The 19,501-nt window shown below is 41.7% G+C and overlaps 1 protein-coding gene across 4 annotated transcripts in view; it reads left to right on the top strand.

Annotated features, from left to right (window-relative positions):
* The first annotated feature begins 13,709 nt into the window (after nucleotides 1–13,709).
* Nucleotides 13,710–19,501, top strand: part of SCYL3 (SCY1 like pseudokinase 3) — a 39,374-nt gene continuing 33,582 nt past the window's right edge. For 3 of the 4 annotated variants that reach the window (XM_060033775.1, XM_060033782.1, XM_060033772.1), the window contains exons 1-2: nucleotides 13,710–14,121; nucleotides 19,284–19,501. In XM_060033775.1, the coding sequence (XP_059889758.1) occupies nucleotides 19,337–19,501 (165 nt within the window). In that variant the 5' untranslated portion in view covers nucleotides 13,710–14,121; nucleotides 19,284–19,336. The remainder of the gene's footprint in view (nucleotides 14,122–19,283) is intronic. The other variant, XM_060033785.1, reaches the window with a different exon arrangement.

The following is a 19,501-nucleotide window of genomic DNA, read 5'->3' as shown; positions in this document are numbered from 1 at the left end:
TTTTTTATTTGTTTATTTTAGTTTTTTGTTTTGTGAAGGAGATGGATATTCTTAAGTGAGAAAAATCTCATAGGAAAACAAAATGGCCTATATGGTCTGAGCCTTTTGTAAAGAGAAATCTCCCCTAAAAATTCAAACATGTTTGAACATCTTTGAACGTGGAGTTCAAACTTATACTATCTGTATAGTATTGGAAACCCTGGAGCACCTGGCAGAAACAAACGCAAATCTCCAGAGAAATATACCTTCAACCCAGGTTTCACAGTATTCTCACAGATGGAGATCAACTGAACATGCGCTCACATGGAAAGATTACAAAGCACATGAGGAAAGAAGCCACAATGAGAGAGAAAGCAGAGACAACAAACAAAAAGGCACCTTCCCCTAGCAGATATTGGAATTTTCATACAGAGAATATGTTTAAATGTGTTTAAAATATTTAAAGAAAGGGGATGTTAAACATGGTCAAGAAATAAAAGACAAATGGGAAACTAGAAATATATTGATATTTCAAGTTCAATGGGTGAGTTAAATTAGACACAGTTGACTAAGATAATAAAGTTAGATTTTTGAAAAAGTAGCCAGAATGTATGAGTTATAAAGATATAGGAATATAAGCAATTATGGGACATCAAATATAGGTGGAAAGTTCTAGAAGAAGAGAATAAAGGGATGAGGCAATACTTGAAGAAATAATTTTCTAAAATAACAAAAGATGAATATATCTTCAAAATGAGTGTCTTAGTCTGTTTAAACCACTAAAACAATACCACAGACTGTATGGGTTATAATCAACAAGCATTTCTTTCTCACAGGAAGTCCAAGATCATGGTGTTGGCAAATTTGGTGTGGTGGCTAGTAAGGACCCACTTTCTGTTTCATAGATGACACCTTCTGTGTCTTCACATGATGAAAGAGGATAAGGGATCTCTTTGGAGCCTCTTTTATAAGAGCACTAATCCCATTCATGAGGGCTCCACCCTCATGACCTGAGCACCTTCCAACAACTCTATTTCCTAATATCAACCCACCTTGAGGGTTAGATTTCAACATATGAGTTGTGCAGGGGCACAAACATTCAGGTCACAGCAATGAGGAAGAACACCAAATCTGAAGACAGGAAACACACACACACATATAGATGTACCAGCATGAAACTGAAGCATATCAAAGAAAAAGAAGAAAAAATCCAGAGAGAAAGAAAATTTACAAAGATACTATAATTGGGCTGACAATGATGGAAGCAAATAGCCAGTAGAAGAATATCTTCAATGAGTTGATAGAAAATAACTGGTCACCTATAATTGTATATTCAGTTAAACTCATTCCAGTATAAAAGGAGATTGAGTAAACATAAGCAAGCTTCTGGTTTTGCCAGCAATCCTTGGCGTTCCTTGGCTGGTAAATGCAGCACTCCAGTACCATCACTATCTTCCTTCTGTGTCTTCACATCATCTTCCCTCTGCATGTCTGTCTCTGTGTCCAAATTTCCCCTTCCTATAAGAATACCAGTCATATTGGATTAGGGTCCACCCAAAGATCTTATTTGAACTTGATTACCTCTCTAAAGACCCTATTTCCAAATAAGGCCACTTTGAGGTACTGGAGTTAGGACTTCAACATATATTTTGGAGGGGAGGCAATTCAACCCATAACAATATGCATATGCCGAAGAGTGTAGGAATAAGTTTCCTTTGTCCCACTGATGTTTTATAATCTCTGCTCGCCAAATTGCTCGAAACCAGTGATAAACAGAATATCTTAAAAGCAGGCAGAGGTTCAAAAAAAATAGACACATAGAGTGGATCAAAGATGAAGATGGCAGCAAATTTCTCATCAGAAACAATGTAAACAGGGAGACAGTGGAGCACTATCTTTAACAGTAATGAGAGGATAAATTGTCAACCTAGAATTCTATACCCAGTGAAAATGCTTTCCAAGAATGAAGGTGAGAAAAGACATGTTCAGGCATACAAAAGCTGAAAGAAGTTATCACCAGCAGAGCCACACTACAAACGTTAAAGGAAGTCTTTCAGGCAGAAGAAAAAATGATACCAGATGAAATATGGATCTCCACAAAAAAACTAAGAGCACTGAAAAAGGTAGCTAAGGGGCAAATATTTCCTATCTTCCTGGTGTTGGACTTAGAAGCTCCTACCATAAATCACTTATGGCATGGGGTGTGGGGGAGGAGGATAGGTAAAGGAAGGGAAAGGAGGAAGAAAGGAACAGAGGAGGAAACAACAGGAGGAGGAGGTAAAAGAGAAGAATGTCTGCTTAGTATTAGGCTAGTGAAAGGCTATGTGACTGACTTTGGCTCTCCAGAAGAATCTTAATTTTCCTTCAGGTATTTTCTCAGGAAAATTAATTTCTTCTCACAAAGAGCAAATAATCACATCAGACTACAGAGTTCTGCCCCAGCTCATGTTTGAGATGATTCTCTTTCTCACCCATTAGTAGGAGTAAAATGATGCTTGCTCAAACTCCATTGAATAATTTCGCTAGTTCAGTGGATCTCAAACATTAGCATACATGAGAATCAAGTGGAGGGCTTCCCAGACCACATTTCTGGGCCATATCCCAGTATTTCTGATTCAGTAGGTCTGGGATGGGGCCCCAAATTTTGCATTTCTAGTAAGTCCCCTAGGTGATGCTGCTGCTTCTGATCAAGGACCACACTTTTGAGAACCATTGCATTAGTTCATAGGGTGGGTACTATTTTTTATACCAGTATGCATTCAATAGAATCACCTGAGGAGTTTTTAAAAAATTCAGGTACCCGAACTCCAGCTCAAACCAATTAAATAATAATCTCTGGGACAGGAGCCCAAGAATCATGGTTTAAAAGTTCCTCTGGGTGATTTTAATGTACAGCTAGCGTTGATAATCACTGATTTACAGGAAACCAGTAAATATGCAGGGACTCCCACATGGAGCATGTTTTAAATGGCTGTGTGCACGTCCATCCACCTAAGTTATAGGTTGTGGATGAGTAGGGATGTTGTGAGCGTGAAATTCCTGTGCTGGTAGATAACTATATCTGTAACACTTATTGCAGCACATGTGGCAGATGCTGATGTTTTGATGCTCCTATAGTTATTATATGTAATTCAGGCACCAAGACACAGGGATTCTGCTTCCACATAAAGCAGCCACAGCAAAAAGCATCAGCCTGAAAACCTACAAACACACAATGCAGTACACACAAAACCAACTGCCCTAATGGTCATCACAAATGGGGGTTGAGTTGCACAACTGGTCGTAAGTATTGTCATTGTCCCTGAATACAAGTGTAGGGCAGTAAGTCAATACTGCTTCTTGCCACCTACATCAGAAGTCCTTAGAATCCATCTACCATGTTCCCTCAGAAATAGTACCCTAGGAACACAATCCTAGGACCTATTTGTAGTATCTGTCAAGCTGGGACACCAAATTAGAATATATTTGGTTGGCTTTCACTAGTTTAGATCCCAATTTTTACATGTCAGTTACTTATAAGGGTGGTGCCCAACTCTCAGGATGTTGTCTGAACCCACCTTCCTAATACTTCCATGAAAAGAATCAGTGATGGATAGAACTCCTGTTGCCTCAGTTTTCCTTTTTACAGGCTCAGGGTTCAGGTTGCAGCATCTATTTCAAAGAGTTGCTATATTTAGAAACTTCTTCCTCATCAACTGAGTATCTACATATAACACCAGTGCTTGTGATTGTTTTCCTACACCGGTTTTCCTTTAATTACCTAGCCATTTTGTTTTCATCTCTTTGACTGTAGGTTAGTCCATTATTTATAGCCCACCAGCCACGTGGCTTCCTGTGCTGTCTGTATTGAGATTGCGTGGAGCTAAGCATATTGTGCCAATTAGCTTAGTCCTTCTACAAGGGAATCATCAGAGGGAAGCAAGAAGCCTAGTGTTTAACCTAATTCCAGGTTATGGTGGCATTGCTATCCTTGACCCACAAGTAGTCTTTTTGTTTCCTCTGTTCATCCTGCCAGTGTTGTTTATTTTTAGCAGAGGCTCCCCTCTGATCTCAATTGACATAGCCATCCCTCAGAATAGGAGAGGACCAGTGTTTGTCTTGCCACCTGCTTGTGAACGTAATAGTTCGGCCCTTTCCTTAAAGCACCATTGTCATTTTAATCAGACCAGGATCTAGGCCATCATTCTGGACTGTTCAGAGTTTTAACTGATCCAAAGTATAATTAGAAGCTTTGCTGCTATGGCTGTAGGCACCAGACCCATGAGGGCTTTCAATTCACATAGGTCCAACTAGATAGAAAGTGGTTGTTTTTCTAAGGATATGAATTTGTCTATGTCCCCTGAAATTCCTTACATCAAAATCCCACTGGTGGCTGCTGCTCTTTTCCTGACCCTACAGGGATCATCCTGAGATCTAAGATCCAAAGCCCACTGTGAGTAATACCACTAAAGAAAATTCTGGGACAGATAGAGTCAGCTATTTTTAATTGGTCTTATATCATTCAGAGTTTGATCAGGAAAACAGAACCACTCTGAGTGATATAGCATATGGAATTTATTACAGGAATTAGACTTTATATAATTGTGGGAGCCAATAGAGAAGTCTATGAAAAACTGCTTCTTCTTAGTTGTGCAGGGTTTGAAGTTGCTATAGGTCAGCTGAACTAGCAGTTGGGAATGGAATAGAGAACACTCCCAGGGAGCAAATCTAGACCTTAACTAAGGAACACTCCCTGACCCCAAAGTAAAAGGAATTAGCAAATGCTCCTGGCAGGATTTCAGATTTGCCATGAACCAACAATTCCCATTGCTCCCCTTTTTGAGTAGGAGTGTCCTTTGTGGTTATCCTGTCCCTGTCTCACCACTGCATATTGGGTGGGAGTAGAGGGGTGATGTGGCAGATAACTTACTTCAGTTCACAAGTCTCTGAATCAAGAGAAGCCGTAATAGAGGAGAACCTGAAAATCACACCCAAGGAGTCTCATCCTCACCTGAATATGATTTTGATGAGAAGCTCCTGTACTTCAAGCCAGAGCCTAATGCCGTAATGGTAGGTGACTTTTGGGGGGAAAATTAAGTATATTTTGTATGTGGACAGAGTATAAATAATGTGGTCATACGGCTATGTGTATTGATCGAAAAAGATGGCCATGGTATTTTTCTGCTCCTCTCAACGTGAGACGGACTCTGTTTCTTCACTTCTTGAATTTGGGCTCACCTTGTATCTTGCTCTGACCAATACAATGTGGCAGAAATGATATGCGAGTTCTAGGGCCTGCACCTCAAGAAGGCTTGCAGCTCCTGCCTTTGCCCTTGTAGAATGCTCCCTGAGACTGACATGCTGTGAAAATACTTGGAGCCCAAACATCCCAGCTGTCTCAGCTGAGCTGCCCACCCCAACCCTGCTGACATATCACCAAAACTCAGTTATGTGAAGGAGCCCAAGTAAGTCCAGAAGAAGGACCTCCCAATCAACCGAAAAACTGAAAAATGATAAATTGATGTTGTTTTAAGTCTGTAAGTTTTGGGCTGCTGTGGCCGATTGTGTTTTCCAATGATGGCCCCTCTGATATATCCCATCCCACACGCTCATCTAACAAAGTGATATTGACACTCCCCCCATCTAGTAATGGAGTCTATGTCCCCTCCCCTTGAGCCTGGGTTTCAACCAACCGCGTTAAGCCGAAGTGTTGCTACATGACTTCCTAGGCTGTCATAAAAGTACTTTCACTTCTGCCTTGTTCTCTTGGAACCAGCTGCCATGCCGTGAGAGGGTCCAGCCACATGGAGAGGCCAGGTATAGGGGTTGCAGGAGATGGTCCCATCTGAGGTCCCTGCAGACAGGTAGGTTCAACAGCTGGAGGTGAATAAGCCTTCAGAGGAGTCCAGCCTCCCCCACACCCCCTGCCCTCAAAGCCCCACAGAGGACACCACATGAGCCAAGATGAGCTGCCCTGCCAAGCCCTGCTCAAACCCTTACAGATTTGTGAGCAAAAAGAAAAATAATGTTGCTGTTTGAAGCTCTTAAATTTGTGATGGTTTGTTATGCAGCAATTGATAACTGATATAAATTATATCAGAGAGTGATATATATAAAGGCCTATAAAAATGCTTCAAATCACAAGTACTAAGACTTCCTTAAACCTTTCACTTTCTCTCCACATCTACTACCAGCACTAGTATTTTGCACAGATAGGAAGACTGTGAGTCCATGAGAGTTGTTACCTAAATGAAGAACAATCAAGAACAAAAACATACCACCCTGTAGAGTGACTATTTTAATTCATTTGCCAGCAAAGTTATCAATTCCTATAAATCATGATCTCTCAAGGCCATTTAGAAATATTTTGATTACCAGAGGTCCAACATACGGGGCTTTGCAGTATAAAATACTTGTGTGTGATCCTCATGACTGCTCAATATAGAAACCCTGCAGTTGATTAACTTGTGAGAAGAAATGTTTAGCACGTACTTACCTTCCTCTACTCTTTTCTCCTCCAGGCCTCTTAATCTTGTTTGGCTGGTAGTTTGGGGAACTGAAGTAAGTGAATCTGGAATCTGGAAGTTGGTAACTGCTACTTAAAAGCAAAATAAATACCTCTTATGAGGTCAGTTCTTTTTCCTCCTTACCGGCAAGTTACCAGTGTCTCAAGTCTGCTGCTGTGTCATCAGCACTGGGCTAGGGCGTGATTGTGAAATTGAACCCCAGAGAGCATGAATATTATTGTTTGCACCAGGTGGAACGTGGAGCTGCACATTAAGGCCTAGAGTCCAGGAGGGCAAGTTAAAGAGGCATTGAAACTTCTCAGTTTAGCTTAACTTTCAGGGCTCATTTATTTCCAATCCTGGGCTGAAGGAATCCATTTTAATTCAGTGATTTCAGAAAGGAGACCCCTAATTTTGGAAAGGAGCTCAAAGGGATCTGCAAACCCCAGAAATGCAGTGAAATACTTTGAAAATGGAAGCCCAGCCTATCAATCATATCTCATTGAAATCAGTTAAGTCTAACCACTTGCTTTGTTTTTTAACATTCCTAATGTTGTCTTTATGACTATCCCCAATTAATTTTCTATTTTTGTCACACTTGACTTTTAGTAACGTAGAATATGACATAAGGCACCTACCGATACAGAGTTCCCTTTTGTTACAACTGCTGACAACAACTTGATGAGTATGATATCCATCCTCCTTCATGTGCAGGTTTGTGCATGCTCACACATTATATGGGCATTTTTAATTGAGAAAAAATTCACACACCATAAAAGGCCATTTTAAAATGTACAATTCAGTGGTTATTAATATAGTCATCAGTTGTGCAACCATCACCACTATCTGATTCCAGAACATTTTCATCAACCTGAAAAGAAACCCTGTACCAATTAGCATTCACTCCCCCTTCCCCTCTACCTCCAACCCATGGCAACCACTAATCTACTTTCTGTCTCTGTGGATTTACCTGTCCTGGATATTTAATATAAATGGAATCATAATATATGGGCTTCTGTGTTTGGCTTCTTTTACATAGAATAAAGTATTCACAGTCCTGTATGTTCTAGTATGTGTCAGCACAGATCTTCCTCGACTTACCATGGGGTTACATCCAGATAAACCCATCATAATTTGAAAATATCATAAGTGGAAAATATATTCGATGCACTTAACCTACTGACGATCACAGCTTAGCCTAGCCTGCCTTATACATGCTCAGAACACTCACATTAGCCTACAATTGGGCAAAATCATCTAACACAAAGCCTATTTTATAATAAAGTGTTGAGTATCTCATGTAATTTATTGAATACTGTACTGATGTAAGACTACAAGAGCTTCCAATCTAAGTTTACATTTCAGTTCCTTATTCCTTTATTAAATTATCTTTAAAATTACAAAAGTAATCTATGCTCACTATATCACAAAAAACACAAAACATGCAGCTATATCATGAAAAAAAGTAATTCCATCTCCCTACCCCACACAGTGACTATCAAAACAGACTAGTATCTATCTTTCCACACTTCCATTCACCATTCATCAATAAATGCTTGTTGACAACCTACAATGAAGGTTAGATCAATGAACAAAACAAAGATTATTTCCCTTGTGGAACTTATATTACAGCAGAGGAGAAAAAAGCCATTTAAATATAATTGTTTAAAAAGATAGAATGGGGTCTCTCAGGTAAATATGAGTCACACGTTCAGGCTTTGAAGCCCTAAGGCCATGGAAAGGCAAAGGTTCAAGAATGAAAGGAATGAGAACTCTGATGAAAAAAGCCAGGCCCCCTGTGGTCTGGACCAGTCACAGAACAGCAATAACAGGATGTAATAGTGTTTGAATGTTTGACATGTGGTAGCCCTTTACATGCTTTACCTAATCTAACCCTCACAAACACAAGTAGGTACTACTTTAATCCTTATTTTGCAGCTGAGAACATGGAGGTTGAGTAAAATGAATTTGCCCAAGAATACTCCAGACAGTGAGCAGCAAAAGTGGGCTCAAACCAAGATCTGCTAACATTGGAACCTGCCATATTGGAAGAAAGTATGCAATGAGGTTGAAAATAGTCTTAGTGAGAGCAAAACAGGGAACTAGCTAGACGGTCAGAAAGTGGTGCTGTGATTTTGAAAATGATGCACAGTTGAGACTTTAGGGTATGACCTGAGAAAGACACATCTCTGAAGGGTGGCCACAGATGGTCGTGCATACTAGATTCTAGTGTCTGGTCCTCAGCTTTGCTGGATTGGAATTGAGAGTTTGGACACCAGCTATGATCAAGTTCTAGGAGAAAAAAAATAATAAACTCAAAAAAGACTGATGCATATAAAAGCAAGAAGCAAGGGACTTCCCTGGTGGCGCAGTGGTTAAGAATCCACCTTCCAAAGCAGGGGACACAAGTTCAGTCCCTGGTCCTGGAAGATCTCATATGCTGCAGAGAAACTAAGCCCATGCACCACAACTACTGAGCCTGCTCTCTAGAGTCCACAAGCCACAACTACTGAGCCTGTGTGCCACAACTACTGAAGCCTGAGTGCCTAGAGCCCGAGCTCCACAACGAGAAGCCACTGCAATGAGAGCCTGTGCACCTCAATGAAGAGTAGCCCCCGCTCATGGCAACTAGAGAAAGTCCGCGTGCAACAGTGAAGACCCAACACAGCAAAAAATAAATTAATTTTAAAAAGCAAGAAGTAATTTATTAATTTACAAAGAGAAGTAGAACCAGAAAGTATGAATACCTAGTTAGCGTGCACTCATGAGAGTGGCTCATATAGGCTCATGAGAGCCGACTGTTAAATGTTCAGAAAATTTGGAAGCCAGTTGTTAAACATAGCCCTTGTTAAAAATTAAATTACATAAACTCATCATTAAATAGATTATATTTTTAAAGGTAAGAAAGACTAAGAACTCATCACTTAAAACTTATTTTACTATATTATATTATTATCTATGCTCAGAGGTTATTTACATCTTTTATAGCTCTATGATGGAAATACTATATAATGTTGGAGCACATTTCTTTCCAACTCTGCATTCAGTTATGTCATATTGGTACTGTGAAGTTGGCCATGGTGGGAATATTTACACTATAGAAATCAGCAAATGCTACAAATCAGGGCTTTGTTTAATGTTTTGTTGATTGTCTAGAGTTAATAAAGTGATGAAGAATGTTAATAACAATGCAAATTAAACTTAAAAGTCTTTCTTGACCTACATTAGAAATTGAGGAAATATCTTTCTAGTATTCAAAAATATTACTGGTTTCAGCATAGAAGATAATTCACAACCAATATATGTCTTTCTTGTTTCATTTTCATCTTAACTGTTAATATAAATGAAAATAGCAACCACCTTTCACATCAAAACTACACTCATTCACCAGTTGCAACCATAGGTTGATCATGAACACAAGAGTATAGCAAAAATCAATGAAATCATACTGTGAGAATCAACTGGTTATATGGAATCTACAGTAAAGAATATTATATATGGACAAAGAATCTTACACAGAGAGGCAGTAGTCTCTAAATTCATTTGTTCAGATACTGTGTTGTGTTATAGTTGTTTTTCTCTGTGTTGAGTATAGCTGAATCATACAGTATATCAGGATATTTACAACTTGATGAGACCATGATGCCCCAATTTTTATCTCCTGTCTGGGCCTCTGCAGTGATTCTTCAAACCTTTATAGCCATCAGCCGACTTGATAGCTCCACTTGGATGTTTAACAGGTTCTGCAAACTTGTTATTGTTTCACCATGCATCCAATTGCTAGAGCCAAACCCAAGGCAGCAACCTTGATCCCTTACTTCACTTCCTCTTACCAGCTAATACCATTCATTCTATGTCTTAGTGGGCTTGCACTGCCCAAACAAAATACCATAGACTCAGGGGCTTAAACACCAGACATTTGTATCTTCACAGTTCTAGTGAGAGCTCTCTTCTGGCTTGCAGATGACTGCCTTCTCACCCTGTCCTCATGTGGCAGAGATAGAGAGAGAGCACGCTCTCCAGTGTCTCTTCTTATAAAGGCACTAATCCCATTATGAGGATAACACCCTCATAACCTCACCTAACCCTAACTATTTACCAAAGGCCCATCCCAGAATGGGGTTAGGGCTTCAATACATGAATTAGGGTTTAGGACCTCAATATCTAGATTTGGTGATGGTAGTTGCAGGGTGGAGTTGGGGGTACACAGTTCAGTCCATAGCCCTCTATTCCAAAATATATTTCTGACTACTTAAGTCCATCTCTATTCCTTGTCCTGTAGCCCAAGTCACTATTATTCCTCACATAGACTATTGCTAAAGTCTCCTAACCTGTCTCCTTGCTGCCCTTCTCTCTTCTTATGATCCATTCTCCATATAATGGCCAGTGTGAGTTTTTAAAACTGTAGACTAGATTGTTACTCTCTTGCTTAGAATCCTCAGTGGTTTCCAAAAACGCTTTCCCATGACCCTCAAGCCCCAGCCTGTCTTAGTGGCCTCTTCGTGAACACTCTCCCCTTTACTTACTACACTCCAGCCACACTGGCCCTCTTCCTGTTCCTTAAACACATCAAGCTAGTTCCTGCCTTGGGATGTTTTCCGTTGCTGTCTCTGTGCCATAGATCTTCACACAATTATCATTCAGCGTTAGATCAAACATCACCTTTTCAAAGAGGCCATCTTTGGAGATCCGTCTAAAATAACTCCCTTTCCTCTCCTGTCTTACCCCTTACCCTATTACTCTCTATCACATTGGGGTGGCAGTACTGCATAATGGTTAAGAAAATGAAATCTGTAGGCAAACTACTCTATGCCATTACCAGCTGTGTGACTTTGGTCAGCTTACCTAACCTTTCTGTGCATAAGTTTTCTCATGGGTAAAGTGGGATTTATGTACAGCTTAAATGAATTAACGCACAGTAAATACTCAACACGCGTTAGCTGCTATTATTACCTTGTTTTATTTTTTTCATGGAATTTACCATCATCTGAATTTACCTTTATTCGTTTATATATCGTCTATCTCTCCCCTTATGGCCGCCCCCACCCGCCACCGCCCCTCCAAGACGTGAGGTCTGTGAGGGCAGGAAATTTATCTTGTTTTGTTTGCTGTGATATTTCCCCAGTCTGTAGAGCAGAGGCTGGCATATAGTGAGCACTTCTAAAGTATATACAATTGTCAGAAAAGCCTCAGAGTAACCAGAGAAGTGTAGAGTCATTTAGCTCATACTCAGCTTCACACACAGTAGATTGAAACTTATTTGCTGGTGGTGGCACAGGGCACTTCAAAAAACGAAAGTAACATTCCTAGCACTAAGCTACTAGCACCTCTTCAATCACTTAAAAAGAAAAGTTTTATTTGGGCCCCTCAAAGAACCCACTTTTCTGCAATGACTGTTATCTTTTTCCTCCTTCTTTTCTTAGTGGTCAGCACTGGGCATGGCTCAGAAAAGGTGTGTCAAATATCCGTGGAATAAACATAGTCTGTAACATAAGGTTGTAAGTTCTATAACATTTGCATAGTGTTTACAGTTTACAAAGCAGGCCAATATTCCTTACAACATGGGTATCATGATGTCTGTGATTGACTTTAAATTTCTTCAGGACAGTGTAATATTCTGTGTGGGTCATTTGGTTGAAGCTATGCCCTAGAAGTTGCTGGCATTCTAGTATTAGGAATCCACACTCCAGGAGTAGTTAGCTAGCATCATACCAGAAAGGTCACATTCCAGAGATGGAGCTACAAATATTTTAGTCACCTTGATCTCTGATGACACCAGATGTTTTGCTAATTATCAGAGTGAGTGCCAGAAATGGCTTTTGATTGGCAAAAATAACAGCTTATTAATTATCATGATGAATACTAGAGATGAGCTCTCAAAAGAATGCTCTCCACTCCTGAATAAACAGGGTGAGCACTAAAAATTCGAGTCCTCAGACTTTGGAGATGCCACCTGAGGCTTCATCGCTATTGGTCCTGGCTCTGCCACGGGTCTGGAAGATTTCTGGTTGCCAGATGCTGGCAGTAACTATAATGATAACAGAATCCTGCCTCTGCAGCCCTGTACTTCTGTTTCTCAACTTTCTAGTGCAAGGTGGTGGTCAAACCATTTACAACTGCACCCTCCAATACTGTAATCTTTATCTACATGTGAATTTTGAGCATTGACATATGGTCAGTTTAAATTGTAAAACATACATATCAGATTTTGAAGACAGTACAAAAAATGTAAAATATTTCATTAATTATTTTTTATTTTGGGTACGTGTTTAAATGACAACCTTGTGGCTATGTGTTAAAATATAATACTAAAATTGACCCCACCTCATTCTTTTTACTGTTTTTTTTTGTTGTTGTTGTTGTCGTTTTTGTTTTTTGGCTGTGCCAGGTGGCATGCAGGATCTTAGTTCCCCCACCAGGGATGGAAGCCATGCCCCCTTGCAGTGTGAGCTCAGAGCCTTAACCACGGGACCACCAGGGAAGCCCCTCTTTTCACTGTTTTAAATATGGCTACCAGAAAATTTTAAATTACATATGTGGCTCAAATTCTATTTCTATAGGACAGTGCTGACCTAGAACGGAGAGCTCGACTTTCAACAAGCTAATAGGACAGATTAAATACTATTTGTGCCTGCTTTCTAATAAATATTCATTTCTGAATAAGGGACAAAATTGGGTTTGATATTTGCTTTCACTTAATCTAGTGAAGAAATTGTGGGATCCTTATCCGTACTGTAACAGACCAGAAAGAATTTAAAACTTTTAGGTGATCAAATGATTTAGGTCAGCTGTGAACTGTGAGGTTGTAAAAGCATTAAATAGTAGCGATGACTACTACTAGGCTCACATACAAGATAAGAGAAAATATACTGGGTTTGAGCCACGTAGTTTTAAAATTATCACGTATATTCATTCTATTCGCACAACACCCTATTAAGTAGAAACCATCAATATTAATAATAAGAACTATTAACATTAATAGTCCCAATTTGACTCTGCGCTGGTTTAAGCATAACTTCAGAATTCCCATTTGAAAGGGCTTCAGCTGGAATCACTTCTACCTCTGCCAGCTTCAGTAGCGGATCCGTACGACTTCCGCCCACGCAGCGCAGCCAATCAGGGCTGCGGGGTGAGCGACGTCACTCTCCCAAAAGTCCTCGCCAATTCCCAGAGTACTCCTATTCTCCGTCCTGCCCCTTTTCTATTTGTCAGAGGCGACCGGCGGCCATTTTAGGTTCGGGCGGAAATCCAGTTAAGACCGTGCGGTTAAAAGCCTGAAAATTAAAATCAAGGCAAACTTGCACGTTCAACTCAGAGCCCAAGAAAAGAGACATCTTCACTGACCAACTAGGCGGCTGGGGACAGAGAGTGAACCGCTGGGCCGGCACCGCCGCCCATACTCAAGATGGCACCGGCCTGAGAATCACCGGCGAGGCCGCCCCATCTCGGTTCCGGGTTCTTTCGCCCCAGTGGTGGCGTTGTAGGGCTGAAGGCTGCCGGACCCGTCTCTATGGTGCCGGAGAGACCGGACCTCAGAAGATTGTGGGGGTAGTGGCCAGAGTATTACGGGGGAGGCGAGGGTGGTTGGTGTCAACAGGGGGCGAAGAGGGGACCGAAGCTAAGATCCTCGGCTGCCCCCCGCGCCGCCCTCCCACAGGTAACAGGGAGCCCTGCGCTGCGTCCTCCGTCCGTGCGGGCCTGGGCCGCTGGGGAGGGGGCCGGGCCGGGAGAGAGGCGTGGGGTTGAGGGGTAGGGAACGCGCGCCCCGCTCGCGGGTCCGCGCTTGGGGCCCGCTCGTGGGCGAGCTCGGCGTGGTGTCGCTGCCGGTTGAGCTCTGCTCCCCACCTCAGTGTAGTCTCCCCCTGCTTTTTGCGGGGCGCACTGCTAACCTGGGCTTCGCGGGCGACCCCCGCCCGGGGCGGCGCTGGCGGCCGGAGCTGTCGAAGGAAGCCGCGGAGCCTGGCCTCGCGGGCAGGTGTGGAAGGTGAGGGGCCAGCTAAGCGGGAGCGCCGCCACCGCCCCTCTGAGACCCCGGGGAGTCGCGGTCAGACCCCGCTGGCCCCCAACCCCCGCGCCCGGCCGTCCTCCTCGCCGCGGGGAGGGCTAGTGTGCGCGGCTGGGCCGAGTCGCGGGGAGCCTGGGGTTGCGCCCGCGCTGGGTTGATGCCTTCATTCTCGATCCGAGACCAGTGCCAGGCCCCCAGAGGCCCAGCTGGTTCCTGTCTTTGGATAGTGTTTTTTGTTTAAAATGAAGATGAAACAGTTTTGGGAAAATCGTATGTAGGAAACCGTGTGAATACTCAGAGTTGGGTCCTGAATTTTGGAATCCCTGTGTGCATACCCACATAACATCCCATGTCTTAGCAGAAATCATACGTAGTTCTTTCGGTACGCAAAGGCTTCATAATGTATCGCCGGACTGAGTTCAATATAGGGAATATATACGTGAAACAGATCAAAGCAAAGGGCCCGAAGTCATGTTATCACTAGATAGCGAAATACCAATCAATACCGGGTGTCTTTTGAACTCACAGTGCAAGCCCTTATCGTTGAAACTTCCAAGCTGAGGGAGCTAGGATAACGATCATCTCAGTTACTTGCTGTGAAAAAAACAGAGGTAGAGAGAGTTCCCCAGAGGACACTGATTTCTTAGTTTAGTGTATGAGTTGCCCAGTGACCTAGACAAGAGCTTTTAATCCCACAGGTGGCCCAGAAACTTGATGTGCTGCCCAAGGAAGCAAAAGGGTGGAGGAAGATAGGTGAACAACATTTTAAAGAGAAGATCATGATGCGTATTCAAGTCAGAAACTGTGTACCCCACATTTTATTATAGAGAGTGAAGATGGTAAATTCTGCAAAATACCCATGCTAATATTAAAATATCCTTTTCTGCCTTTTTGTGACTTTTTAATTTCAAAGTTAAACGATTTGGTGTTTTCCCCTTTACTCCTTAAAACAAAAAAGATAGTATTTTGGAAGTCCAGGTGTTATTGTTTATCAGTATTGCATTTCAGTAAGGCCATTTGGCTGAATTATCATTTTTAAAGCGCTGTTGATAGCAACCGTTTTTGTGCCTCTTAGGGTACAGTTTTGTGAAGTTAAGAATTACTGCTTTAAGACCATCAGATTGCAGTCAACAGCACATCTTTTTTTTTTTTTTTTTTTGCGGTACGCGGGCCTCTTACTGTTGTGGCCTCTTCCGTTGCGGAGCACAGGCTCCGGATGCGCAGGCTCAGCGGCCATGGCTCACGGGCCTAGCCGCTCCGCGGCATGTGGGATCTTCCCGGACCGGGGCACAAACCCGTATCCCCTGCATCGGCCGGCGGACTCTTAACCACTGCGCCACCAGGGAAACCCAACAGCACATCTTTTTATTTACCCCCTAATGAAGTTTTCCCTGGACATAGGCTATAACCCAGCTACTCTGTAAGCATTGCAGGATGGTATCAGTAGACTTCTGTCAACATTAATCATGCTTTCAAACCAATAAAATGTCAGCCTTTTGAGTTCTCACAAGGAAGGGGTTCATTCCTTTAAATTTTTAAGTGGCATTTCTTGGGGTCTTAGACCGAAATACATACTGCTAAGAAAAACTGCCAGTTTTAACCTCTTCCTAAATTTTTTATAACCCTAAATTGTTAATGATCTTATAGTGGAATTCAGAATATTAAATGAAAGGTTAATAGGTGTTGTAAGGCCCAGTATTCCCACAAGAAGGTATTTTGCTATTTAGAAATGACTAAGTTCATTGATTGTCCATTGCTGTACCTTTGCTGACTGCCATTCATTCAGCCAGAGCGTGTCCCTGACTCTTGGGACCATTTTATCTCCTTTGGAGAGTAATATTAAAGCTAAGTGAATGGCATGATTTTCTGCCAAGAAGATTATTTTCTTGCAGCAATTCCTTATGTGTGGATTTTGGAAAGCTGTATTTTGTGGCTAAGAGAGAGAAGGAAGTTAGACTAGCTTCAGATATACACTTTTCGAAGTAGCATTTCTCTAGTGCCTTCCTTTAGTCTGACTGGTTTTTCAGACAAGAGGAGTTAAAAAGAACTCCTGCTTATGAAATGGCAGTTGGTTTCGAAGAACATGGACCCATTCAGGCTACCTCAGGTGTGCCTCAGGCTACGCATGATTGTAAGGGTGGCAGTGAGGCAGTGGATTTGAAGCTGGGCTTCTTGTAGCCTCGAGTTGGAGTAGTAATGTGACTCTCTAAATCTAAGTTACTCTCCCAGTGTTTGCTTTTCCTTCTCCTGCTGCCAGCTGGCTTCCTCTGTACTTGCCAGGTTTCTGCTTTTACATGGCTTTGGCTTGCCATAGCCCTGACTCTACCTTATGGCATCCTTTTACCTTCAGCTGTGCTGCTAACAGACAAAAATATCTCACATTCATTCAGATTCCTGGGGCAGACAGTGATTGTCCAGCTTAGCTCTTCATCCAGGTCATGGGTCCTAGAGATGGCTAACGTGTGATTTGACTGCCCTTTGGCCCAGGGTAGGCACCTGACCCATAAAGTGTGCCCAAGAAGAAGGCAGGTGCTAAACATGACCCTCCCGACTGGGGTGGGAGTGGGAGGTTGCTGCAGGTACCACACCATCTCCAGAATAGGGGAATTAACGGTAATTGCTTTTCTCCAAGATCCTACATAAATGCTAATTTTATTTGTAGTCCCAGTAGAAAGGTGAGTGTTACATACACAGGTGACCCTTGAACAACATGGGTTTGAACGGCACATGTCCATTTATACGCAGATTTTTTTCAATAAATATGCACTGCAGTACTTCATGATCTGCAGTTAGTTGAATCCCCTGCGTTGTTTGAATCCACAGATGTGGAACTGCAGGTGTGGAGAATCAACTGTAAAGTTATACTCACATTTTTGACTGAGAGGGTGTTGGTGCCTTTAACCCCTGCGTTTTTTAAGGGTCAACTGTAGTTGAGATACTTTTTAATACTGTTTTTCGTTTGTTTGTTTGGTTTTTTTTTTACTTTATCATTCTTAAGAAAGAGAAATTGCTTGGCAGGTAGGAAATCAGTGAATTTGTTACAAATCCAGCTTAGTTCTTATCCTCAGAAACATTCTTGGGTTTAAAAAAAAAACCCATCAATTTTAGGTAGCTTTAGCCCTTATACGTGTTGTGTTCCTTATTCAGTGACGTATGTGGGTCTGTAGGCCCTTGAAATTCTCTGTTTGGGGTATCTGTTTTGAGCAGTATTATATACTCTGATAACCTAGTAAGCATTGTATGGAACTTCACCAAAGTGGGAAAAAAATCCAAATAGAAGGTCAGTATATAATGATTCTTAGGTTTATATTTACCCAAAGGATACAGATTTTAAACTGAATTTTTTTAAAGATCCACATAGAATTTGGCGCTGTTTTTTAGAACTAGCAACTTGTTTCCCACACTGCCAGAGTTAGTAAGAACTCTTTTTATCTTTTATTTTTTAAATAATGGTAAAGCCAGAACTGAAAACTGACTGCCACAAACTTTTCAGACATGTGTTGTTTAGACTATACAGGTTTAAAAACATTTGAGCCAATGTTGGAAAATAGGAAATTTCCACATAACTATTCAGGCTCATGGCTCTTTATGGTAAATGGTGTGACCTGCCAACTCTGAAATGGCAGTCCTGGTTGGAACCTTGTGATGGTGGCTCCCGTCAGAGTGCAAGCCCAGTCAGTAGGTGCCTGTGCGCACAGTAGGCCTTTTGCTATTCCACCAATACTGCTGCATTGCTGTGCATTGTCTTTTGTAACCATGTGAGTTTGTATCCCTGTTGTAAAGAAAGATATGCTCTTTTATGGAAGATTTGGGAGGTGCAGGCAAATGTATGTCTATGTTTGTATATATATGTGAATCATCCATGATCTGATGCCCACAACAAACCTCTGTTGATACTTTACATATTTTTTTCTTGTGTATGTGTATGCATGTGTATGTATATATATAGATAGCTATAGCTATAGATCACTCATCACTATAATCATAATCCAAATACTGAATATATCCATTCTCCCAAAGTTTCCTTATACCCCTTTGTAATCCTTTCCTCTCCTGTGGCCCCTCTAACTACCCTCACCCCAGGCAACCACTGATCTATTTTCTGTCATTATATAGTAGTTTGCATTTTCTGGAATCTCATGTATATGTGGGTTGTCTTTTTAACATTTGAGATTATACAATTTTGCATTTTCCCCTTTTTAGCCTAACTCTGAAGACAGTTACGGGATTGTACTTTTTCTGATGTTTATTGTCATTTGCGTTCAGTGAGTAGTCTGTTTCCTTTCCCATTAATCCACAGGTGTTTTAGTGTTTTCTTGGTTTATATACACTCTCCATTTGTTAACATGTTTTTCATCATTTTAGAAATATTCTCCAGTTCGTATTGTTTTCCTTAGAATTGTAGGTTATTTTAGACATGCAGAAGTTCATCATCTTTGAGTGATCGAGTTTTGTGACGCTTTCCTCTGCGAGGCAGGACATGAGTGGTTTTAGGGAGCAGGAGAGCTCTTACCCTGTATTCGATCGCGTTTCCACTGCGACGGTTCTGTGTGTGCGCAGTAGGGGGTTGGGAGCAGCAGCAACCGCGCGTGTCTGTTTGGTTAAGTGTATTTTCTCTAGAGCTGAAAGTTGTTAATTGACAAGCATTGCAGGTAATTTGCTGAACATTTACTATTTCTGTTGTCAAACAGCCTACTTTATGAGGGTTGTAGGAACTAGTAGGTTTGAGTGCCTGGGTCTGGGTACTCGGCTATCTCTGGCTCATGTATCAGATAGAGACTCAATGTTAGGAAATGTTTTCTGTTTTCTTTCAGGTTTGCTTGGCTTTGAGGAGGAGCTGCAGCACCCCTGCCTCACAGCCTAAGGGATGGGCTCAGAGAACAGCGCTTTGAAGAGCTATGCCCTGAAGGAACCACCGTTCACCTTACCCTCTGGACTTGCTGTTTACCCCGCTGTATTGCAGGATGGCAAATTCGCTTCGGTTTTTGTGTATAAGAGAGAAAACGAAGACAAGGTTAATAAAGCTGCCAAG

This window comes from Delphinus delphis, chromosome 1, assembly GCF_949987515.2.
Source record: "Delphinus delphis chromosome 1, mDelDel1.2, whole genome shotgun sequence".
Taxonomy (NCBI): Eukaryota; Metazoa; Chordata; class Mammalia; order Artiodactyla; family Delphinidae; genus Delphinus; species Delphinus delphis.
Note: the sequence above shows the minus strand (reverse complement) of the source record. Positions and strands in the feature narration are given on the sequence as shown.